This window comes from Leptinotarsa decemlineata, unplaced genomic scaffold, assembly GCF_025532065.1.
Source record: "Leptinotarsa decemlineata unplaced genomic scaffold, Ldec_3_MD MMD2_P_RNA_scaffold_14, whole genome shotgun sequence".
Classification (NCBI taxonomy): domain Eukaryota; kingdom Metazoa; phylum Arthropoda; class Insecta; order Coleoptera; family Chrysomelidae; genus Leptinotarsa; species Leptinotarsa decemlineata.
In genome coordinates this window covers 4,230,969-4,258,428 of record NW_027412528.1, presented here as the reverse complement: position 1 = coordinate 4,258,428, position 27,460 = coordinate 4,230,969, and the positions used below count along the sequence as shown (strand labels likewise).

At 33.6% G+C, this 27,460-nt stretch overlaps 1 protein-coding gene across 3 annotated transcripts in view; it reads right to left on the bottom strand.

Annotated features, from left to right (window-relative positions):
* The window catches only part of LOC111514274 (lutropin-choriogonadotropic hormone receptor), a 796,850-nt gene that overhangs the window by 341,318 nt on the left and 428,072 nt on the right, over positions 1-27,460 (bottom strand). For all 3 annotated transcript variants that reach the window (XM_074176962.1, XM_074176963.1, XM_074176965.1), the window contains one exon: positions 6,006-6,080. In XM_074176962.1, the coding sequence (XP_074033063.1) occupies positions 6,006-6,080 (75 nt within the window). The remainder of the gene's footprint in view (positions 1-6,005; positions 6,081-27,460) is intronic.

Sequence of the window (27,460 nt, the reverse complement as noted above, 5' to 3'; positions counted from 1 at the left end):
GGATGGTTTACCTATATGAGATATCGATAAAGCATAAATGGGGTTAGCTCGCATTAGTTTCTAGTTTCAATCTTTCCCTTTCGAAATGATCACTTGGTGATCGAAATACGTGTCGAGGTGTTAAAAATAACGATTTGGTGTTGGGAAAAAACTCCAGTAATATCTGACATTATGCTGGATTATTGTTTTTTGAACAAAATCAGCCTGCTCACTTAGTGATGTGGGCGTGGGAACTCAACCAAAAAAATAAATTTTATATAAAATGAAGGGGCGCCACCCGTTTAATACGGTTTTGTGTCGCCAAGAAACCCTACTTAAATGGGAAAGAAATATAATCGACAGTTATAAATAACAACCAATCATAAATAATCAACACTCAATGTCCAATAAAAATAAAATTGATTTACTAGATATCATTTAACCAATACAAGTTGATAACTCTGGTGGATATTTGCATTAATCTCACAACATATCGTCCATATATAAATCTCCAAATATGGCTCACAAAATAAAACTCTTATTATTATGATATAAGAAAATATGGTCTCATATATTCATGTGATAATAAATTTTTCATAATTAAGGAAGAGCCTGCACTGGTATTCCTTGGTTTTTGCAGTATCGTAGCAGCAATTCCAGCGGCAGAAATTATAGATAAACAATGGAAAAAATACTCGCTTACCAGACGTATCCTTCTTGTAATATTGTATTAAAAAAGTAGGTCAAATAGTCCTCACGAATATCGATCCTACGACAATACTCCAGATCTTAGCTCGGCAGGACTTGAAGAGTTTTTCTTTTCCAGCCAGACAATCTATCGTCGAGCAATAAATCGAAAGTGATCTGTGATACGTTCAAGAAAAAGGAAAATCCAAAACTGGAACCCTCAATATTGAAAGGTTCATTTACTCAATAGTAGGTTTCCACAAGAAAATGATAAGACACAAAATTTCCTCCAGTGAAGTTCAGTGCACAAATCCATAAAAGCATCAAATTTCAGGATTGGTATCAATTGGAGCATCAAAATAATTCCTTTATGATGATTCATATCTGCAATAATCCTCAAACCGAGAAAACTTCATAACAATACCAAGTCGCTGATATCCAGTACACTCACTTATCAAGTGCACCAAGAATTTCACCAAAGAGTGATTAACAAACCTATTTGAAAAAATTCAATATTTGTTGAAAGGATTCGAGGAGACGAGAGACGACACTTGACCGTTTCTCTGTCTTTGTTGAATTCGCACCTTTCATTCGAAGGAATAGGGTAGGCGTACCGCGGACATAGATTGTAGTCGATAGTTCGCAGGGAGACCAATGAATAATATACCGGGAGATTTATAATTATATTTTTGAAAGGGAAGTTATTGAATGTTACGAAAATTTCATTACCTTCAGTTACCAAAGTCCGAAACTAAGTTGCTAATCATTAGGAAGTTATTTATGATAAGACTACTGGGACAATGGGCTGTAACAACCTCGAGTTGGTTGTTCCACAAGGTTCCTATCGAATGTCATGAAAATTGCAAAAAAATCAGCGCCATAAAGAAATACTTGTGATTTTGTGCTAGAACCCGCCTTGTTCATCTACTCTCCAGCAGACTCTCTGATGGACTTTGAGTTCTCACCTTCAGTTGAGCTTGGTAGACTTGTTGAAGGTGCTCACGACTGATGGTGCTAATAATAATAATAATTTTCATTTTACTTTAGACAATAAGAAATTGTATAGGAATTGTCTTAAAAGTAGAAAGTAGATTAACAGAAGTTAGGCATACTGACAGTACAAACCACAGTCTTATTCTGAAGATAATAAGATTACATAAAAAACAAAATATCACAAAATTTTCACAATAGAGTCACATTACATTACATTAGCTTGCAGAAAAAACGAATCCACGTCATAAAAACACTTTTCGATCAAGTACGATTTCAAGCGAGATTTGAACAAAGGTGCAGGTACACAATTTCAAATATCATCAGGTAGAGCCATCGGGTCGGTCGGTAGCCAAGCGGTTCGGCGTGGGTGCTTTGTTCACTCACTCGAATTGACTGCCGTGTTGGTCAGTGGTTCAAGCCCTAGTCTGAACGATCGATCTTCACTTGCTATCGTCCAACCCGTGTTAGGAATCACACGTTAAAAGGTAAAACCTCGTTAATCTTTAGCTCGCACAAGTTTCGACTTCTGAGGGATGTCGTTCGTAGGGGTGCGACAGCTGGTTAACGGAAAAACATATTTTAAACAGATTTTTTTTAACAGAGAATTGAAGACTTTAGGCCCTATTACATTTGGTGACTTCGAACATATCATTGTTGGACGCCTGTGGAACCCCTATATTTATGTTTCTTATTTGAGACGATGCATTATTTACTTTAATGTACTGCTTTCGATTTTGAAAGAAGTTTGAAAGCCAATTTAGTGGTACACCCCTTATCCCAAAACAAGATAGTTTTTCTTTCAAGATATCATGATTGACACAATCAAATGCCCTGCTGAGATCGCAAAAGATCCCAACAGGATACTCGCCGGTGTCAATACATTTCATGATTATTATAAAATGAATGAGCTGCAGTCATGGTTGACCTATTATTCACAAAATCATGCTGATTTTCTGATAGGATTTTCTCTTGTTTGAGAAAATTAAGCAATCTATCTAGGTATGCCTATTCAAATATTTTGGAGAATCCACAAAGGACCGTTATGGGTCTGTAGTTCTCTGGTGAAAATGAATTTTTCTTTTTAAAGATGGGATTTACTTTACCGATTTTCAATCTTTCTGGAAAAATTCCTGTATGAAATGAAAGGTTAACCAGAAATGTAAGAGGTTCAACCAAAATTGTCAATGCCTAATAACAAAGAGTGGCACTTCATCATGTCCAGAAGAGAATTTGTTTTTCAATTTGCAACTGAGTGGAAGGAACGTTTCATTATCAGTATAGGGATATAAAAACATAGAATTATGATGATTACCTAATTTCTTCATCAGATGGTCACAATTTACTTGAGGGAGCATAAAAATTTTTGATATAGTTTCGGAAGTGACGTTTTCAAAGTATTCGCTGAATATTCCAGCAATAGATTCATCATCTTCGATCAAGTTATTATCTTTTTTGAGGTTTATGTTTCGTACATTCTTTGTTTTATTTGAGAGATCGGATACAATAGTCCATGCAGTCTTTGCTGAAATTTATCAATTTCCTGTTGAAAGTATTGTTTCTTTGCTGAATCAGCCAGACTATTGTGTTTACGTTTTTCTTGACTATACAAATCTGATAGTGAACGAATTTGTTTTTTTTTTAATTTGAACAAGTTTTTCAACTTCATACTAGATTTTTTCACATCATTAGTAACCCAACATTTCCCTTTGACTTGATTGAGAACTTTGTGTTTTGGAAAATGCTTCTCAAAGTAAAGCATGAAATTATTATGAAAATATGCCTGAGCAAATCGGAGATACAATGAAGTTCTAGCCATGTTACATGTTTTATATCTGTAATAAAGTTTTCAACTGCGTTATTTTTGAAGAATCTCCTGTAATCATCAATATGGGTTTTTGATTTGTGATCAATACCTGGGTCAAACATTATGATGCGATGGTCAGAAATAATATTATCGATAACACAAGTTGTCCCATTGTCAGAAAAGTTGACGAATAAGTGATCAATGATTGTCGCCGTATATTGTGTCACTCTAGTTGGCCATTTGACAACGTCAAACATATTATATGCTGAAAGACTGCTACACAGTTTTTTATAGTTATTACATGGGGTCAGTGAATCGAAATTAAAATCACCAAGAATAATAATATTCACCTTTGGTGTGTGAAGCATGTCTATGACATCAATCAGATTTTCAACAAATGTCGGTCTCTCACCCAAAGGTGACCTATAACAGCATAATATTACTGTTGGACCTATCTCTAAAGAGCACGTTATTCCACATATTTTGAAATCTTTCTCAATACAGAACTGAGTCAAGTCTATTTTTTGAAACTCAAGTCTTTACGTATCAAGATTGCAGTACCCCCACCTTTGAATTGTTTATTTCATTCACATTAAGACACTGAATGTTTAATAGAAGTATCATCGGATTGAATATCATTTTTCTGGTCGTTTTACCTGAATTAGGTATAAAAAACGGCTTACACATGCTTCACTAGGCCAGACATCGGGATCCATGGCACATCTGAAATTACTTTCATAAAGTTTCACTTTGAACGATGAATACAGGTCAGGATGTTTGGCATTCATTTGTTCACAAATGGCTTCGGGAAAGTTCTCACGTAGTGTTGACTCCAGATATGCAGGTGTCGTTGTTTTATCCACCCTGTATACATGCACAGTCGCATATTTTGGTACACCTTTCACTGCGCTCTCCTCATTTTTGCCGATAATCACTTGCCGACGACGGCGATTGGGTTTTCTTCCAACCTTTCAACCTTTCTTTCAATACGACTACTTCTTATACTTCTGCTTATTCAATGGGATATTTCACAGAATTTCGTAGGGTCAGTATGAGAGCTGTTGCTTTCTCCTCATTTTTCCACCTGTTATTTTCCGCAGCTGCCTCAAATTGTCTGCGATAAATTGACCATGAATATTCATTTTCACGAAGGTCGGAGTTTCAATAAGACTGCTGCTAGAAGGAAGAGATGTCGTTTAGGATTTGAACTTTTTCACAGCAACCCTCTTCGGCTCCGGTAGTTATTTCCGAAGTTCCTGTAAAATCTCTTCCAACTTTCCGTCGACTCCTTCAAACCTTCTGTCGACTCGTTCAAGCTCCGTTTCAAATTTTCTTCCGACTTCCTCAAGTTTCTCATCGACTACTTTTTCCAATCCCTCCTTTGCTTCCTTAAATGCTTTTCCAAATTCTTCCTGATTGAATTCTTGTACCCCTCCTTTACTCACTTGGGAAGACTTTAAATCTTCCAATAAATGAAGGTGCATCTTGTTTGTCTTTTTCCTGTTTTTCTTGGATATTTAGTGGTAATTCTCGGTCTTCTTTTTGGCGTAATCGTTTCTCTCATCTCTTACATTCATCTTTCTATTTCGGCGTATTCCCTCGTTCTCTCTTCTTCGTTCTTTTTCCTCTATTTTGCGTTCATCTTCCTCTCTTCTGCGTTCATCTTCCTCCCTTCTGCGTTCATCTTCTTCTCTTCTGCGATTTTCATTCTCCGCCAGGCCCGCTTGCAAGGCCTCAAACATTTTATCAAGCTGTTCCATACTGTCATAACCGACACTTCTTATTTTCATCATAAAACAGAAACATTTCAGTAAATTATTTCACTTCAGACACCAATGTTACGTTTTCCCCGTGGGTTAACCAATAATTAACTACACTGAACAGTATTCAAACTTAACTTTATTTCACTTTAAATACAACAAACACTTCGACTAAAACTTCAACTACTATTCGAATGTCTATCGCCTTACTAGAGCGCTTCGCGTACCGCACTGTATCTTCCAATTGACTGTGTTGATGGAAGAGTGGATGGCGCCCATGTTTGACAATCGAAGGCGCCAGAATATTCCTGGAAATTCCATCGAAGTCAGTATCATTATTCTCGAAGTAACGCCACGTCTGGAATGCCGGCGAATATCGAACATTTGCGAGCTCTTAGCTACATATCAATCGGTCCACGGCTACCAGCGGCCACCGGCTCTATTCTCCTCAAGGAGTGATTCATAACAATATGAACAGTTATTAAACTGAAACAGATTTTATTCACAGAGTAACTCCACAACATGAGAAATGAAAAAGCATTGATTCACTATCATGAAAATCTAACATCTCCAAAGTGTAATTTTCAAAGTTTTGCATTGAAAACACTTGTTTCCATCACCTCATCAGGTGATGGAAACAGTATTTGAACTTCTGAAGACAAAAACACACTAGTCTCTCGTGAGAGTATTTCTCTCATCATTTGGCATTTTAGTACTGTATTCATGTAATTCGACTGTGCATTTCTTCTATATTATACTATATATCCAAACAACGAACTTACATAGTTTGAAGTTGGGTAAGACGATGGAAGACGCCAGTCTCGAAGTAATAAAAGTTCTCCAAATTCACCAATGTCCTGAAACAAAGAAAGGTATTTTTGCATATGCGGCAAAAATATGGGTTGTGTGTCCATGTGAAATGTAATTGATGATTTATATCATTTCCAATTATCGCTCGGTCAAAGAGAACATTCCATACAGTTGGTTGGAATAAAGAAAAGAAAAGTTGGAATAAAGAAAACAGAGGCGAGGCATTTAATCTTTGAATAATATTGACGTATGAATGATTCAGACACCTTTTTCTCAGGAGTGGTTACAGATAGGGTCATTATACAGACGAATAACTTGATGAATGGCAACGAAATGAGAAATATCACATTTGAGAATTTTAGTTCGATCATTCAATAAAGGACCATCATTGCAAACAAGCCAATGAGGAGCTATAATAATTAATTATTGTTGAAATAGAACGTACTGAATATCTGCCTGTACGAATTTAATGTAGTATAGTTAGTTTTTCTTCACTAGTTGTTCATGTTATTTCATGTCATATGACATTTCATTCACCATTTCATCAAAAATTAAAATCGGTTGATTACCTCAGATCGAATCAGTTTTTGTTAGTTATTTTCGGGAACAATTGGATTTCAATTCATCATCAGTCAATAAGATCACCAAATATTTTTCAATTATGCCAAACGTGTATCAATGAGGTAGAGGATTATTGTTCACGCTTGTAAGTGATAAATTCATTTAGAAACTCATAAATCACAACAGTTCCACATCAATATCATTTTACACATACTTCTCTTGTTTCAATAGTTTACTTTGTTGGCTGTCTCTGGCCTCCTCAACTAAGTGAATGATTGCTGGTATTAGGAACCCTAACTGAATTAGCTTTAGTCCAAAGTATTCAGCAAACTCTAAGTACATGAAGAATTCGAAGAAACTGTGAGTTGACTCGTCTTTGTTTTTTCGTCTGCGCTAGCTGTTCACTACTTAAATTTTGGATAAAGTGGTATTCCATTCCTTTGAAATTTTATAGTGAACTGAATTCACCTTTTTGTGCATCACCAAATACTTTTATGGGTTTAATATCGTCCGGCTGGAGCTTGAGATCATTTTTGCAAATATACTTTAGATGATCTATTTTTCCCTCATAAGTGTATTGTCTAAATAGACAATGAAGATTCATGTGAAACCCCTGAAATTCGATTCCACCAACCTTTCCGAACCGGCTAAGGTGATACACAATCCGGAAGAACTCTGAACTAGTACGGTTTCAGCATTAAATATGTTGTAGTATAACTGACTCTTAGATGATACTTTCTTATAGCATGTTGTCAATTACGTCAAGTGTTTATTTTTGTTAGTTGAATTGGACCTTGCAAAAACTAAGAGAGTCGTTTCAATTTAGTGCAATTTTTTGTTCCTTAACGTTTGCTAGTATTGAGAACACCATGTTTATAAGGACTTATGAGATTATTAATTCATCTTGTTGGTCTTCTTCAATTTCGGCAACAACTGATCAGTGTATTTCGGTAGATAGCTATTTCAACATGTTCGGTATATACCGAAGTGGTATCCCGGGTATACATTCGTTCGTCTTTGATGCCAACACATAACAATTACAAGTGCAATCCTGGAACCAGGTCAGCTTCCCAAATTTCTGCTTCCGCAGTTGTCGGTTGATTAGTCAAACCACCAACACTGACATAAAAACTTGAAAAGTTAACTTTGGTGTCACACCAATAGGTGGTTCCATATATGTCTCGCTGGGGTTTACGCCTTTGTTGTCATCAAGTACTTTTCTTTGTTATTCACATTTTGTCATCAATCGAGGACAGCCTTCCCGGTACTGACGATACCCAACAGTTGTCTACCGGTGGCTCTTAAATTGGAATCAAGGTGGGAATAATCAGAATGGTACTAATCTTATTATTTTTTCATTTTAATGGATTTTTTCCAGCTTGAGTACATTTCTAGAAATATGTAGATTCAGTTTCGATGGCATTTCAGGATAGCTTCCCAAATTGTCGGTTGATTGGTCAGGTCAAACTACCAAATCTGACATAAAAACTTGGAAAGTAGACTTGGGTGTCACACATATTTTCATCAAGTACTTTTCTTGGTTATTCACATTTTGTCTTCAATCGAGGACAGCCCAGTACTGTCGATACCCAACAGGCTGAAAAAGCTGTCTACCGGTGGCTCTTAAATTGAATTCACAAAAAGGATTTGAAGCTTCAATAACTTTTAATTACTATATGACCCTACTCCAACTGAGTTCAGTTTGAGTAGAGCCATGAAGATGATAGCACAGTCTGCTATCAAAAGCTCTCGCACATAATAATCAGAAGTTATTAAAGCTTGAAATCCTTTTAGAACATTGAAAATAAAGGAAAACTAGGATTTGAAGCTTTAATAACTTCTAATCAGTATATGCGAGCGTTTTCGACAACAGACTGTGCTATGATCGTAAGATGGTTGGTCAAATGAAGAAAAAGTTGCATTCATAGAAGCACTGTCAAGTGGTTCAAACAAATCGAGAATATCAGAGCCGGTTATTGAGATATCATTAGAAAAGTAAATTTTGCATTTTGATTTTTTTTTTCCTACGTTATTTCAAAAATTATAAAAAAATGTAGAAGACATATTTCAGCCGATAATGAATTTTCCTTAATTTGACGTAATCAGATCTCGAATTCAACGTTTCATACTCTCTGGGGCACCCTCAACCTAATTTTTTTCGATACCGGCCTGCATTTTTATGACACTTTTCGAAATAACTTTTTATGCTGAATTTAACGGTGGATCATAAAATGTCTTCAAAAATTACACACACATTACTTTTCTCATATCTCAATGAGTGATTCTGAATTTCTTGATTTGTTTGAACAACTTAACAGTGTTTCTATGAATGGTAAAAACTAGGGAACAAAATAGTTCGTTTCCAATACCTGAAGCCCTTCATTATATCTGGAGAGTAGTGTCAGGTATCAAAGATACAGACATTTTCACGGATTCGTTCGGATGTGAGATGTTATCATTCTTTTTGGGACTCTCTGGGAAAAATATCACAGCACCACATTCTCAGATTATCGAGATAGTGTGGAGTAGTGAATGAAATGTTATCGAGGACGGCATCTAATATAACTGAGAAAGACCATTCGTAGAACTAATTCTGGGTGTCGAACATCCAAATTGTATCCCAGCCAGAAGTGAGAACTCTTCGATTGATGAGCAAATACCGCAAAATATGGAAAAAATATATTTTCAAAGGTTCACACATTTCGAAAACTGTACATTTCTGAGCTTTGGCTGTGAACACTTTCAATCAGTACATCAAGAACTACAACATATCAAAATTTCGGCAAAATTCATGGCAAGCCATGTATCATAAGAAATGTGCAGGGTCCTTTATAAAAATATTGAGGAAACATTTTGCCAACTGAAACAAAATTAATTTTCATACTCATTGCAACACTGAAACAACTGGTAATTTTTAGAGAGAAAATCGCACTCTGTAAAGAGGTAGAATTCAGATTATTTTACCTACTCTCTGAATTGTTGTCTGGAATCATTTGAAAGGATTGAATTACATCAGTTTCACTAAATAGAAAATGCTACATACTTTGCTTGCAGGAAATGAAATTTGCGGTATGTAATATTGTTTATGGGTGCAAAGGAATTATTTCAGTGACAGGAATTTTTTAGAGTATATATAATACAGTGATGAGGCTACCTCTACCATGAATGGTGTTGTATCTTTCCAGAACATGAGATTTTGGGCTGAACAAAATCCAAATTGGGTGGTGAATTGTAGAGACCAAATATCTCAGAAAATTAATGTGTGATGTGGTATTCTGAACGAAAATATTATCGGGGAATTTTTTTTCGATCAAAATCCGAACGGACGACTATTCCTTGATTTTCTCGAAAATGCATTTTCTGATGTATTGGAAGAACTATCTTTAGATGTGAGACACAATATGATTTTTTCGTTAGATGGTTCACCAGTTCACGATAGTAGCATGACAAGGTTTAGTGGGAACCTACCTATGAAATGGATAGAACCCAATACTTCTCTCGTACTATAGCCACCACGATCTCCAGATCTAACTCTGCTAGATTTTTATTCATGGAAAACGTTGGAAAATGAAGTTTATAAGGATATGCCAATAAATAGGAAAGATCTCCGTGCAAGAATTATACGAGCGTGTAGAGAAATTACACCTAGAGAACTGAGAATATTGGGAGAAAATAATAGAAGGGGCAAAGAAAAGTTCGCTTGTAGAAAATTTTAATAGAGGGCACATAAATATTGTCCACAAATTGTCAACAATTGAATCAATTGAAATTGAAAGCACAACTTTGGAAGACTTTTATACTACATACAATTTTTCGCCACAAAAAACACTTGGTTTTTTGAAAATAATGGGGATATGAGAGTCTGAATCAACATTAACCTGACACCAAAATATAAAATAAATTATTTATGAAAAAACGAAAGTCAAGTTTCTCTTAAACAATTAATTTAAAAATTCTGATTTTCTAGGACGGGTTCGTGTTTTGATATCGAAACCAAAATGAAAACTACTTCAATAATTACGAAAGATACGGGGGTGTTTCCATGAAAAGTGGGATAAATTCGGATTTTTCAGGACTTTTCAGAAAAAAATGTATTTAACGTAAGTTGCTAGTCCCGATCACGAATCTGAAAGAATTTTGAGCCTAGTTTGCCCCCTTGTATGTTTTACCGTAAAAATGAGTTGTTCCATCGCGAGTGGCAGGCAGTGTATATCACTTTGATCAACCCCATTCAAGTGATAGGTGCATTTTGGGCATTTCTATCAGTCCTAAGAGTTTTATTACTCGATTATTACGGAAGATACGGGGGTGTTTCCATAAGAACTGTTAAGGTATACAGTTCTCGAGATTTCATTTAAATGAAGGAACTATTCAGTTATACTATTTGGTATATGTCGAGCTTTCGTTAATGTTCATTGCCTTCTTCAGGAAGGCAATATAATGATATTTCCTACATACTTTCGTGAGAATAATGAAAAATGGATTTATATGAAAACAGTAAAGACATTAATGTGATGAAATGATGGAACTGACTTTGACACACTTTTGAAATCAGGGAGGAGAAATTTGAATAGAGGGTGATATAAGTTTTTCTTTTCGATTTTTCGAAGTGAATGTATAAACTCCACACAAAAAATTGTTTTATCTGCAATCCAAATATATTCCTATCCTTAATAACACCTTAACTAGTATTAACAAGAGGTATTGCTTCTTCAACTCCGAAGTAGCACAAGATTATCTCTACTCACCGCTACGATTATTTTCTGATAACATCAATTTGGTTGACAAAACATATGATATGTATCAATTCAAAACGTATGAAACATGGATAAACATGCCGAGAGAAATAATTTGTATACATTTTTGTATTCATCAAGGATTGTAGTTTAACTAAATAACATTATTATTTGTTAATCGAATGAAAAATTTTTGAAATACTGCTGAGTTCGCTATTTTACGTCTAAATTATTGAATCATCTGCACAAGTCGATTAATTTGCGATGATACCGCCAAAATTTGAAAGGAGTTTATTCATATATAGTGAATTTTGTTCATAAAATTTATTTTTTTTTGGCATTATTCGATCTAAAATATATCAAGATGTATGAATCTGTTCAAGTAAGTGTCACAAAAATGTATTCAGTATTATAAAATTGACTGTATAGGTGAGAAGAAGATTTCTTTCAAGAAGTCCATATGAGCAGTTCTTCAATAATTGAATAACATGAAAAATCAAATTACGTAGAAGATCTATTCTATCATCATCAAGCCTCGATGATGATAGCGCGACCAGCTGTCGAAAGCGGTCGCATTCAATAAATAGGAGATATAAAGCTCCAAATTCAGAAATTTGGAAAGCTAACCTGAAATGCCATCGGAAAACGAATCCACATGTTTCTAAAAATGATATGAAATCTAGAAAGGTTAATTAAAATTTAAAAAAAATAGAAAGTACTTTTTGATCACTCCCATATTGATTTCAATTCAAGAGCCACCGGTAGACAGCTGTTTCAGCCTATTGGGCATCGTCAGTACCGGGCAGGCGGTCTTCGATTGAAGACAAAATGAGAAAATCCAAGAAAGTACTTGATGAAAATAGCTGCGTAAACGCATGCGGAACGTAAGTGGAACCACCTATTGGTGTGACACCCAAGTCAACTTGCCAAGTTTTTATGTCTGTGTTGGTGGTTTGACCAATCAACCGACAACTGCGGTAGCAGAACCTGAAATGTCATCGGCAAACGAATCCACTTGTTTCTAGAAATAATACGAAATCTAGAAAGGTTAATGCAGTCAAGCTGCTGGAAAATAATTCCATGAAAATCAAAAAATAAATAGATAAGTACGGTGGTTCTTAAATCAATATGGGTGTGATCAAAAAGTACATATTTATTTATTATATATATATATATATATATATATATATATATATATATATATATATATATATATATATATATATATATATATATATATATATATACGGATCACTTTGAAAATTCAATGGAGGGCATATTCGGACATTCTTTAGCCAACTAAAATATTTTCGACAATGCGGTGTTGCCGCTTCTATTAGAAAGCAGTAGCAACTTTGATTTTTCAAATGGAACACTCTGTATATAATATTATTTTTGGAATCTCCAACAATTGCCCGACAACTTTTCTTGATATTTCCCTATACCTATCTGTTACCGTTTTCGAAATAAAAATTAATTTCAATTTTTTTCTTCGAAAATCATGACTTCTAAAAATGCCGATATCTTTTAGTTAAGAAGTACTATGATATCGAAATTTGGTTTAGAGTTAGGTGATACTTGGACACTTCCCACACGTCAGCCTAATCTCCGTTACTTCAATACAGGGTGGTAAAAAAATACAGTTTTATCGTTTGTTTGAAAAAGTTGCTGAAATTTGATTATTTTAAATGGAACACCCTGTATATTATTGAAATTTGCTTTCTTTCTATGTATATCATACCTATACCTAACTAGTCAAGTTTCGGACTTATGAACATTTATTTGTGAAAATGTCCCTTCAGAATGGTATTTCCATTCGGTATTTGGTAAGCAGGCCATGATTACTATTTGACAGTAGCGTTGTGACATTCTCCTAATAATATCGACATTTTCGTCACTTCAGAAGTTGCAAATACCTTCAAAACGATGGAACAAAACTATTCAAACGAATTTCTTATGAATTTGTTTATTATTTTTGGACAGTGTGACAAAATTATCAGCAGAACATGTAGAAAGTTCAATGAAATGTATCCAAATCTACCGCCAATGAACCTCAAGAAATTTATACGAATTCAGAACAATTTCAATGCATTTGGATCAACTTTAAAAGCACCAACAAACTTGCCTCGACCCGTAACTTTCGAAGACAACCAGATTAATGTCTTAGCATATTTTCACGCATTTCCCGAGTCATCGATAAGAAGTGCTGAAGAAGATTTGGGTATAAAATATTCATTGGTTCAAAGAATCTTGCGAATACATAAAATGCATGATTATAAATTCACCAAAATTCAAGCAATGAAGCCTCAAGATCCTCAACAGAGAGTAGAATTTTGTGAAATGTTGTTGACACGCATTCAAGAAGATCCACTTTTTTTAAATAAAATTATTTGGACTAATGAATCGAAATTTTCGAGAGAAGGGATTTTCAATAGAAAAAATCGTCATTATTGATCCAGTGAAAATCCTCACGTCACAAAAGAAGACGGATTTCAAGAAAAATTTAGTTTTAATGTCTTCTGCATGTTGATGTACAACAAATTGAGGTACGTGATATACGATGAGTCATTAACATCCAGAAGCTACCTGAATATTTTGGAGAATACTGTAGACAGTTTCGTGGATAATCTGCCACTCGAAGATTATCGAAACTGTTGGTACCAACTAGACGGAGCTCCTGCACATTGCACAAGAGAAGTGAGCGCAGAACTGGATAGACTATTTGACGATCGGTGGATGAGGCGCTTGGGACCATGGAATTGGCCAGCGAGCTCACCCGATCTTAATCCATCAGATTTTTATTTGTGGGGAATGTTTAAAGAAAAAGTTTACAAAATACCCGTGCGTTCGAGAGATGAATTGTTAGAAAGGATTGTCCAAACATTTGAAGATTTGGATCCCAATGAAAACAGATCTGCCACCATGAAAGCAGTCAACACCCGCATTTTAAAGTGCTTGGAAGTGAACGGCCAGCGATTCGAACATATTTTGAAATATTCCACATGATTATTTTACTTTTTTATAATTATTCATATCAATATTTCCAATTTCAAGTTTCTTGGTGCTTTTTTTAAGTTTATCCAAACATATTGAAATTGTTCTGAATTCGTATAAATTTCTTGAGGTTCATTGGCGGTAGATTCGGATACATTTCATTGAACTTTCTACATGTTCTGCTGATAATTTTGTCACACTGTCCAAAAATAATAAACAAATTCATAAGAACTTCGTTTGAATAGTTTTGTTCCATCGTTTTGAAGGTATTTGCAACTTCTGAAGTGACGAAAATGTCGATATTATTAGGAGAATGTCACAACGCTACTGTCAAATAGTAATCATGGCCTGCTTACCAAATACCGAATGGAAATACCATTCTGAAGGGACATTTTCACAAATAAATGTTCATAAGTCCGAAACTTGACTACATAGGTATAGGTATGATATACATAGAAAGAAAGCAAATTTCAGCAGCTTTCCGAATTTTCAATAATATACAGGGTGTTCCATTCAAAATAATCAAATTTCAGCAACTTTTTCAAGCAAACGAAAAAACTGTATTTTTTTACCACCCTGTATTGAAGTAACGGAGATTAGGCTGACGTGTGGAAAGTGTCCAAGTATCACCTAACTCCAAACCAAATTTCGATATCATAGTACTTCTTAACTAAAAGATATCGGCATTTTTAGAAGTCATGATTTTCGAAGAAAAAAATTGAAATTAATTTTTATTTCGAAAACGGTAACAGATAGGTATAGGGAAATATCAAGAAAAGTTGTCGGACAATTGTTGGAGATTCCAAAAATAATATTATATACAGAGTGTTCCATTTGAAAAATCAAAGTTGCTACTGCTTTCTAATAGAAGCGGCAACACCGCATTGTCGAAAATATTTTAGTTGGCTAGAGAATGTCCGAATATGCCCTCCATTGAATTTTCAAAGTGATCCGTTGTCTGGTTCACCAGAAACGAATAATGTGCCATCCACCGTGAATCAGCCTGTATATATATATATATATATATATATATATATATATATATATATATATATATATATATATATATATATAATGAATAGATAAGTACTCTTTGATCACTCCCATATTGATTTCAATTTGAGAGCCACCGGTATATATATATATATATATATATATATATATATATATATATATATATATATATATATATATATATATATATATATATATATATATATATATATATATATATATATTTGAAGGACAGTCTTTGCTGACTAGTTAAGAACAAAACTTGGGAATTTCTTTGGGTGAACAGCAGAACGGAAGTGTACTCTTATAACACAAGTTATTCCAATATTTCGATAAAATTTATTATCATCTTCAGGGAAAAGCTACAAATGTTTTATGGTGATAATACAATATGAAAAAGTTATTTTATAATAAAAATGTTTTTTTATACAACTTACTGTTAGTGAGGTTGGCCGTGTCGAAAAGAATGTTATATCTAAACAATTGAAACATGTCAATACAATAAAATAGTCATCAAGTTAAAAGAGGTAGACACCTCACTGGATACAAAGAAGAATAATGAATTAAAACTTTTAATAAAAATCGTTATATGATTTAAAATTATGGGAATACCGGTATTCCGGTATTCCCATAATAATGCACATGGCGTTTACCGGTATTCCCATAATTTTAAATCATATAACGATTTTTATTAAAAGTTTTAATTCATTATTCTTCTTTGTATCCAGTGAGGTGTCTACCTCTTTTAACTTGATGACTATTTTATTGTATTGACATGTTTCAATTGTTTAGATATAACATTCTTTTCGACACGGCCAACCTCACTAACAGTAAGTTGTATAAAAAAACATTTTTATTATAAAATAACTTTTTCATATTGTATTATCACCATAAAACATTTGTAGCTTTTCCCTGAAGATGATAATAAATTTTATCGAAATATTGGAATATATATATATATATATATATATATATATATATATAAATATAAATATAAATAAATCCTAAGCATCATTTTGCGTCCATCAATAGGCTCAGTACATTACATTTTGCTTCCGTGACTATTTTACGTCCGTACATCGGCGCAAAATAGTCATAGTAAATATCCCTCTAGATAAACGATTGAAACCAACCATTCAAAGGATACATTCATGGCTTGTTTTTGATTCAGATAATTTCCCTTCTCTCCTTACCAGATGTCAGTAATAGACAATTCAATGAAAGTAAGTTAGTGCCAGAAATGAAAGTGAATATTCATTTTTAGTTCATCATGAATCTGATTGGGAGCATGGGCGTTTATACATAATATATATTTTCATTTCACTCCACGCATTAAATTGACTCCTATTTGACCAAAAGTCGTGACAACCCTGTAATACCCATTAAACGTGACTTCGGGACTCCCAGATCAGAATTTCCATATATTTGTATTGAAATCTGAAAAGTTGAAGTTTATAAACTATAAAAAAATTATAACAAAAGCATAAGCAGTTTCGATAACATTATAAAATTGATCATTTGATCATAAAGTTCCATGGTTTCTCAATTCTGCTCGAATTGAAATTCTTTATGAAGTACCTAATATTCCTGCTCATACTCCAAAAGTAAAATATAAAGTTCCAATATCTTTATGATAAGTCGAGAATAACCATTTGTCGCTGGAATAGCTCAGAATAAGCAGTAAATTGTAAATTCATTTACGAAATAAAAATTTCTTTCAGTCTTATAGTCAAAAATGATTTTAAATTGCAAATTTGAAGATAAAATTATTGTTTAAGGCTCAGATAAAAATCTATTGTCAACTTTGAAGGTTGAAAGTTTGCTTTGAGATTGTTGAATAGATAGAATTTTGGAGAAATTTCTATTTGAAAAGGGACAATTGAAAGTGTTAGCGAAGCTAGTAGGATTGTTAAATAAATAGAATTTTGGGAAGAGTTCTATTTGAAATAAGGATAATTGAAAATGTTAGCGGAGCTACTTGAGATTGTTGAATAGGTAGAATTTTGGGGATCTCTATTTAAAATAAGGATATTTGAAAATGTTAGCGGAGCTACTTGAGATTGTTGAATAGATAAAATTTTGGGGAAATTTTTATTTGAAATAAGAATAATTGAAAATGTTAGCGGAGCTACTTGAGACTGATGAATAGATAGAAATTTATGGAAATTTCTATTTAAAATAGGGATAATTGAAAGTATTAGCGGAGCTTCTTGATACTGTTGAAAAGATAAAATTACAGGGAAATTCCTATTTAAAATAAGGATAATTGAAAATGTTAGCGGATCTACTTGAGACTGATGAATAGATGGAATTTTGGGGAAATTTCTATTTGAAATTAGGATAATTGAAAATGTTAGCGGAACTACTTGAGACTGATGAATAGATGAAATTTTGGGGAGATTCCTATCTAACATAAGCATAATTGAAAATGTTATCGGAGCTACTTGAGAGTGTTAAATAGATAGAATTTTGGGGAAATTTCTATTTAAAATAGGGATAATTGAAAGTGTTACCGGAGCTACTTGAGATTGTTGAATAGATAGCATTTTGGGTAAATTAATATTTGAAATAAGGGTAATTGATAATGTTAGCAGAGCTAACTGGATTATTGAATAGATAGAAATTTGGGGAAATTTCAATTTAAAAAGGGATAATTGAAAGTATCATCGGAGCTAGTAGGATTGTTGTATTGATAAAATTTCGGGAAAATTTCAATTCGTAAAGGGTAATTGAAAGCATTAGCGGAGCTAACTGGATTATTGAATAGATTGACTTTTAGGGAAGTTTATAGTTGAAAAGGTATGATTGAAAGTATCATCGGAGCTAGCAGGATTGTTGAATAGATAGAATTTTTGGGATTTTTTTTTAAAAGGGTAATTGAAAGTGTTAGCGGAGCTAGTAGGATTGTTGAATACATAGAATTTTGGTGAAATTTCTATTAAAAAATGGATAATTGAGAGTTTCAGTGAAGCTAGTGGGATTGTTGAATACAAAGAATTTCGGGAAATTTTCTATTTGAAAAGGGATATTTGAAAGTGTTAGCGGAGCTAACTGGATTGTTGAATAGATTAAATTCTGGGAAAATTTCTATTCGAAAAGGGATGATTGAAAGTATCATCGGAGCTAGCAGGATTGTTGAATAGATAGGATTTTGGAAAAATTTCTATTTGGAAAGATCAATTGAAAATGTTAGAGTAGCTCACTGGATTGTTGCATAAATAGAATTTTGAAATAATTTCTATTCAAAAAGGAATAATTGAAAGTGTTAGTGGAGCTAGTGGGATTGTTGAATAGATAGGATTTTAGGAAAATTTCTATTTAAAAAGGGATAATTGAAAGTGTTTTCGCGGAGCTAGCAGGATTGTTGAATAGATAGAGTTTTGGAGTAATTTCTATCCAAAACTATCCGCGTTACCGGAACTACTTGATGAACTCTTATATGTATAAATAAGAATGTGAATTATTAGTGAAATTACTTAATAAATAATTGAATAGATAATTTGAATAACACTTTGGAAATTAATTGAAAGAATAGAGAAATAAATTAGATGATTTAATAATTTAATTTTGATTGGTTTTTTTTCAATATAAGAGATAAAAATTTTGTATAAGAAATTCCAATGAGGTTTATTTTGATTTTTAAGCAATAAGTTAATTAAAAAAAAACTTTTTCAGTGAAGAAAAATAATTTTCTTCAATAAAAAATTTTTTGATCAAAAATAAGTTTCAAATTTGAATTTTGAACCAAAAAAATTAAAACAAATTGAATTTTTGATTCTCATTAAAATTTTAATAGCTTTGATTCAAGTCTATAAATTAAGTTTTTTTATTTGAATGTAGATTTGAGTAGATATATTTTTTCAATGAAAATAATTTGCAATAAATAATATTACATATTGAAGACATTCTGATTTAATAATAAAAATACTGTCAACAAAATTTGTGCCAGTAGTTGCGGTTATACAAATAATTTGATTCAATTAGTTATAATTAATTGGTATGAAAAAAATTTTGAAAATAAATTTATACGGTGAAATTTCAAATTTTATTAAAAATAATTTATTAAAATGAAGTTATAAAATACAATGAATACACTAGGATTATAAAACCTTTTATTTTGAATGTAGTAAATGAATATTAAATTAGTAATAGTTAAGTTCTTGAAAATTAAAGATTTTGGCGGTATTCTAGTGTATTCAGAGAAACCTGTTCTGTAATTGATAATCCACGATTCAAATTACTGTTTTTCTTAGTTTGTATATCGTCGTTGTTCGAATATTTTGAATGAGAAATAATATTAAAAATATTCAGTTGAAAAGGAAATCAGATCAAGGTGACGAAGTTTGAGAGAATCATTTACCCTTAAACGAAAAAATTTGGGGGCTTATAATTTCAGATCATCTCTTGAATGATTTCAAAATTTTTCTCCTGCCGAACATGATATCTCATAACTACCTTATCTAACTTCTAAATTCTAATATGGTAGATTAATGCACTGGATTCAAACCCCATTTATGAAATTTAAACTTTTTTCAGAAATGATGACTTGAAAAACTATAATACTACAAGATAGAGCTTTCCCCTTGATAGAACAATTAACTTATTTTCATGATCATACATGAATAATTTTATTTATTATCACTGCATTAATAGGACAATTAATTATGAGATTATTTTTAAATAAATTTTCACGTCGATTCTTATTAGAAAGGCAAACTATTAAAATTATTTGAACTGTCTTACTTAAAATTACCTTAATTTTTATTGCTATTACTTCCCCACGTTTAATTTACATTTTAGATGAAAGAATAAAAATAAGAAAAAATGAAAGCAGATACTCCAAACCAGGCTACTTCACGGCACGTTTCGTAGTAGTAGTATCTACAATCGTCCTTAAATGAAAACTGATGAGTTTTTCATTTTCATTTTTTATATTACTTTTTCACTTATTGTTTGAACCATTTATTTTCAATTCAAACCACAATGATTTGTTTTCTTTAGAAATAAGGTCGATAGCCGGGCGATTCGACGTGGGTGCTTTGTTCACTCTCTCAATTGTCCGATGGTTCAAGCCGCAGCGCAGGCTGAACGATCTATTTTCACTTGCTATCGTCCAACCCGTGTTAGGAATCACATGTTAAAAGGTCAGTTCTTAGCTCGCACAAGTTTCTACTTCTGAGGGTTGTCGTTCGTAGGAGTGCGACAGCTGGTCAACGGAAAAACATATTTTGAACATACGTATTTGAGTATATATATGATATTTTTTCAATTTCTGTCTAATTGTTCATTTAATTCAATTTCTCTTCCCATTTTTGATAAGTATTTCTCTGTAACTATCTCAACTGAATATTTTGGACCACTTCCTTCATTGATCCAAATAACTTGACTATTGACATGACTATTCACAAAATTTTCATAAAACTTACTCATTTTCGTCCTATCATATGTCGGGAAAGACATAAATGACAGTGGTGAAATCTAAATTTGAATTGGTACCTTACGATTTGATTCTTTGGCAACATCGCGGATGCAAAATAGTTGTTATGTACAAATAATATTCATTTGCGGATGCAAAAAAGTGCTAGACATGTAAACAAAATATACAGGAAGTGAACAAATCGTATATTTTATTTTTGATAATAGAGAAATATGAAATAGTGTCTCTTTTCTGAAATAACATAAATATTCAATATACGCAATTATATTCATTCCAAAGACATTATTTCTGGCGGACGCAAAATGCTTTGTCTGCGAAAGGACGCAAAATGCTATATTTGACTTTGAGGTAGTGTTTTCAGTTTGACTTTGAGTGACCTTTTGCAATATCATGTGCCTTTGCTGAAGTTAATTTCAGGGCGCTCATGTATTCACCTTCTCTCCCCCACTTTTCGAATGAACATATAAAAGAGGGGGTCAGTTTGATATCGCGCGTATTGCGTGTATGCAGGTCCTCCAACAAAACGACCCAGTGCGGATTCTGTCCAATCAAGTGCAGTTCAGGAATTGTGCAACTATTGTAATGGAATGGGGCCTGTGAATAGGATGAATTCGCACCTCTAAACATTGTAGCATAGAGCAAATTCCTGTACGGAATTTGAAGATGGTGTAAAAATCATCAACGGCGCATTTAAATATAGGATTGTTCGATACAGGGTCGAAAGTAAGAATCTGCATTCAGACTATCAATCTTTCTTCAATGAAGTGAGGCATGAAGTTGTGACTTTGATTGATCGAATGGTTCAAGTTGATAACACCTTGAAAGTGAACTTAGAGTTGTTTGGGAGGTACATACTTCAGAAGCAGGAAATATTAGAGGTGAAGTCTTTCAACAGCCAAAACAAAATTGTTGATCAATCAAGCAACCTTGGAGAGGTATATAGGACATTTGTCGACACGTTGTCTGCAAAAGCTGTGGAATTTCAAGAACGTGATTCAGGTATATTATCTACAAAAATCTGAAATAATTTAGTCATTGAACAAATAATGTGTTCACAGGTTGGACTCTGGAGAAAGTTGTTTTTATCGAAGTAAACATCAACAAATATAGCCTCTGATGTAGCATCCTACATCAAACTTCCAGAATTCATCGCTTTGAAGGGGGCAGTAGTTAATGTGAGAAATGTAGATCATTTTTTTTTCGCTTGGGCGGTGACATCAGCTCTGCGACCGGTGCAAACGAAAACTTCTGAAGTAGGATCATATCCAGACTTCAGAGATGTACTTGATGTTGGATTTTTAAATATACAAGGTGTTCGGTGTAGGTGCTACAGACCAAAATTCCATTTTTTAAAATAGAACGCCTTGTACATCATTACATATTCAGATGCTACGTTGAATTCTGATATCATTTCATGTTTGGTTTTTGAAATTTGGTTATTGTTGAGTTATTGCACTTTTCTTTAAAAATAAAGTTTCAAAAAAACTTATTTACTCGTACACGAATCCAGTCTATATCTTTTATTAAATTGAACTAGACTACTACTGAATACAAACCATTATTCTCACCTCTACGATACGATATCGATATCAGTTGAATATAATATTGAAATTCTTGAGAATGTGACTAACTTGAGGGTGAATTGCTTCATATTGCACAATTTCATCAAGTAGCTTATGCTTGTTGATGCCATAGTAACAAATGTTGTTGAATTGTATCTACTTGTCAGTTCGATTCAGTGATTCTTTGCAAAACAGTAACTGTGTTCTTTGTGCGAAAACTCCAGTATGCCTTTCGCGTTTAGTCCAAATGATTGCATTGATATGTTATTAATTTTTGGGGAATGTCAGAAAAACTGCCGTCAAGCACAACGTCTATACCAAGAACGTTTTCCAGACAGACTCATTCCGTCACGAATGACTTTTTCGAGAGTTGTAGAAAAATTGCGAACTTGGTCATTTCCTTCTACTATAAAGCATCGTCATCATACGAGATCTGTTAGAACTGAAGATTTAGAGATCAATGTGTTGGCTTATATTATTATTCATCCACATGTTTCTATCCGTACTCTTGCAGAAGAAGTCGGTGTGAGTAAATCTAATGTACAGAGAATTCTGAAAGAAAATAAATAGCACCCATTCAAAATTCAGTTGGTACAAGGTTTGAAACCCACGGACTTTGAACGACAACTTGAATTCATTGCTTGTATTCAGGTAATATTACATGAAAGTCCTATAACATATTCAGTCAAATTTTGTGGAGCGATGAATCGCGATTCCACAATAATGGAGTTGTGGAGGGTCCGCGAAAGTAATTTTCAAACTACTTGGGGTATTAATGTATGGTGTGGATTGTTCAATGGCCGCATCATAGGACCTTACTTTTTCAATGAAAATCTCAATGGATTGCGATATTTACATTTTCTAGAAAATGATTTGATCCAGTTGATGGAAGATATTCCCATAGCAGAACAACAAGGAATTTGGTGGCAACAAGATGGTGCTCCTCCTCACAATTCAAAGGTTGTTACTGAATATCTGGATAGAACGTACCCAAATAGATGGATTGGTCATAAGGGTCCAATTTGGTGGCCGGCTCGTTCCCCAGATTTATCACCGCTTGATTTTTTCCTATGGGGTTATTTAAAAGATATTGTTTTCACTACTCCCCCTGTAGTGAAAATGAAAATTCGACTAGCGTGCAGTGATATTACGCCTGATATTATAAGAGCAACTTGTACGAGAGAAGTGATTCGACGTTTCGAAGCCTGTATAATATCTAATGGGCATCACTTTGAACAATTTTTATGACTCATTTCTAGGTACCTACCATTCTTATGAAATGATTTATCAAGTTATATTATTTACATTGTTATCAATTAAAGATTTGTTTTCGAATACGCCTCTTTCAATTTCGCAATTGTTTCATATTCAAAATGATTCCTGACTGAATTCCACAACTCAAAATTGAAACCATTACTTCGAACACCCAAAATTTTGACTAATTTTCATGTGATTGATGCAGAGAGAATAATTGTATGAGATATTTTTAAAAATAATAGTCGTTCTCAAGACTTTACATTTTAAGCAATAACTCAACAACGTCGTAACCGAATTTCAAAAACCAAACATGAAATGATATCAGAATTTAACGTAGCATCTGAATGTGTAATGATATACAGGGCGTTTTATTTTAAAAAATGGAATTTTGGTCTGTAGCACCCACACCAAACACCCTGTATATTTAAAAATTATATCAAAATATAGCTCTCATGAACTCCTAAAACTTTTGTATGAAACATTTTTGTGTATCTCCTTCAACAAACCAGATATTGCCTGTCACATAAAATGTGGGACACCCGGTATATTTTCCAATGGAATTACAATGAATTCCAAAAATTTGCGAATAGAAATAATTGTTCAGCCAATGTTTATCGGTTAGAAACAAATCTCGAAAAAAAAACAAACCGATAAATGAAATTGTGGGTCTTCTTTATTACGCAAGGCGGAAACTCGGTCGCCATGTAAATTTATTGAACATCACCGATGAATCTGGTAAAAGGTATTATTGCTGGATAAAAGATCTACCAAGGTTAGTTTCATCAAAAAATTCATGTTTCTCTGTAAAGGGTGCTTGATGTATTTCTCAGACGGACGCAAATTATTGCGACATCAGTTGAATGATTGCAATTTAATTTGTACCATCATTCCGACAACGCAAGTCAAAATTGATAAATGTGGTAGGGCCGTACCGGAAAATATATTGAAATTTGAAAATTTCGAAAGGCAGTTGAAAGTCCTCTCAGTAGTATATACTGTTTTTGAATCAATTCTGAAGCCAATACGTACAAATGAACCGGATCCAACACGTTTCTTCACAATTAAATCATTTATTCACGAGCCATACTCATTCTCATACCAAGTTCGTTGTTCTTTCGATGATTCAGCCTCCAAATTTGTAAATACATTGGAGCGGATGCTGCCAATGTATTTGTAGCCAGACTAGAGTCTGACCTGAGCGCCATCCACTATACATATTTGAATCGTATCGTGCTAATGAAGCCATACCGAATTTCGTTCTAATAATTTTCCATAATTTGAGCGGCTATGACAGCCACTTGTTCATGAGAACAAGGTCAATTTTATCTGTCAAATAAAGGAAAATACCATTTCTTTCACTAAGCATCTATTGATGGGTATAACAAAAGATAAATTTGGTAAATTGAAAAACCAATTTCCAAAGCTGAGATTTATCAATAACTTTAGATTCATGGCGTCATCACTGCATGAAAGTGTTTTCTGAAAAATTAAAATTTTTTTTTAGATGAGACAGAAAGTTTTTCCCTACAGTTTTGTTAAATATTTGACTACGTTAGATCGTACTGAGCTATCATCAAAATCCGATTTTTATGACCAATTGAATGAGAAACATATATCTGATAATGATTATGAGAGGGCAAATCAGATGTATTGATTTTATGCGATATTTTCGAAAATTTCCGTAATATATGTCTGGATAAATATAAACTAGATACAGCCCACCATTTAACCTCTCCCGGCCATTCTTGGAATACCATGCTCAAATACACCGGTATAGAGCTGGAATTGCTCACGGATATTCACATGATGACTTTTTTCCAAAAGGGCACTCGTGGGAGTATTAGTAAGTATTCTGAAAGAAAGCATATTGCCAATAATCGTTTTCTGCCAGATTATGATGAAAATGAAGCATCATCATTCATCACTTATTTGGACGCTACGAACCTCTATCGTCACAATATGTCCCAACCATAACCGACAGGTGGGTTTTGATGGCTCTACGAACAAGAAATTCTTCAACTAGATATCATGTGTTCCAGACGATGGTACATAGTCCAGTACATAACCCTTAGGGGTTATGTACTGGAAGTATGTGTCCATTACCCTGAAGAACTCCACGATGCGCATTCGGATCTGCCATTCCCTGTATAGAGCGTCATTCCTCCCGGTTTGCATTCAAAAATACCCAAATTAATACCTAATCTGAATGATAAGAAAAAATACATTGTTCATCATAGGGCTTTGAGGCAGGCAATTGAAAATAGACTGATAGTGATGAGGACTCTTAAAGTCCTCTCGTTCAATCAATCACCATGGTTGAAGAAATATGTAGACCTGAATACCCTAATGAGAAATCAAGCTACAAATGAAGAAAAGAGAACTGGAACTTTCTATGTTTTTACTACTTTCATTTGTAACTAACGCTACTGCATTAACGATAACATCCATCAATTTGATCAAGCCATAAATGTTTATCATATCTTTGGAAAAACAATGGAGAACGTTGAAAATAGGAATGGCATCCGGCTTTTGACTCATTGGGAGTCTATAAGGCGTGCCACTGGTTCGAATACTCTCATGGCTCGACCAAATTTTCAAACATTTTCAATTTTCTCAGAGTACTTTGTCGTCATTCATATAGAAAAAGTGAAAATATATTACAATAAACCCCTTCATCTTGGATTCAGTATTTTTGATTTATCTAAAACAGTTATGTATGAGTTTTTGTATAAATTCATAAAAAAAACATTATGGACCAAATGCTTCTCTCCTCTACACCGATACCGACTCTCTCATTCTCAAAATTTTCACGTAAAACTTTTATGATTCCTTTAGGGAAAATGTGGAGAAATTTGATACATCTAACTACGAAGTTGGAAATCAGTTTGCTATGCCTATAACTGAGCCAATATTGGGAAAGATGAATTCCCTATTGATCCAATTTTCAGTTTTTATGGTACCGGCGCAGAAGCATATCATGTCAAATCCATCAGTGACGAATTGAAGAAGGCAAAAGCAATAAAAAAGTCGGTCATACAAAATCAAATGTCACTTGATGATTTTAGGAGAATAGTCGAATCGGGTGGAGCCCTATTGCGTAAGATGAGCACTTTTCGAAGTGAGTTACATGATGTGTATACTCTAATGTGTAATAAAGTTGAGTTATCATACAAGGATGATAAGCGATTCATCATCCTCAATACCACAAAAACATTACCGTGGGGAAATAAGGATTTTGTGTTCTACCAAATCAGCCCTGAACTAAATTTCAAATTCTTTATCGACACCTCAAAACTGTGCCTAATCATGAAGTGGATTCTAATGGAAAATTGAATCAGCTCATAAGATTATTGGAAGAACAATCAGATGATTAGTTAGTTCAATATGATAAATCTACTCTGCGAAACTCTGAATTGATATAATATATATGTTTCACATTCCCACTGTGAATATCAATTGTGATATAGATTATGAAATGAAAAATATCAGTAATACATATTGTTTCATTCCAATTCCAATACAAAGTATTGAAGAGATATAACCGTATTGCATAATATGGGATACGATAATATCAAGCTATCCGTATGCGAGAATATAATATAACAGTGTTGCCGGACTCAGCATTTAGTTCCCGTATCAGGTAAAGTGGAGGTGGTAAATGGAGGAGTTTTGAGGAGGACTGGCCTCTGATGCCACTGATGCCTGCGCCAAATGTTCAGGAGGTAACTTCTGCCCAACCCTCTGGCAGCCAGTTGGAGTTATAATTGTCGCAGAGGAGCTCCAGCTTATTCGAGGACATGCTTGAACTCAGCAGAATATGCCAAGAGAGGAAGGCAAAGTTGGTGACGATCCGGGGCAGCGACGAA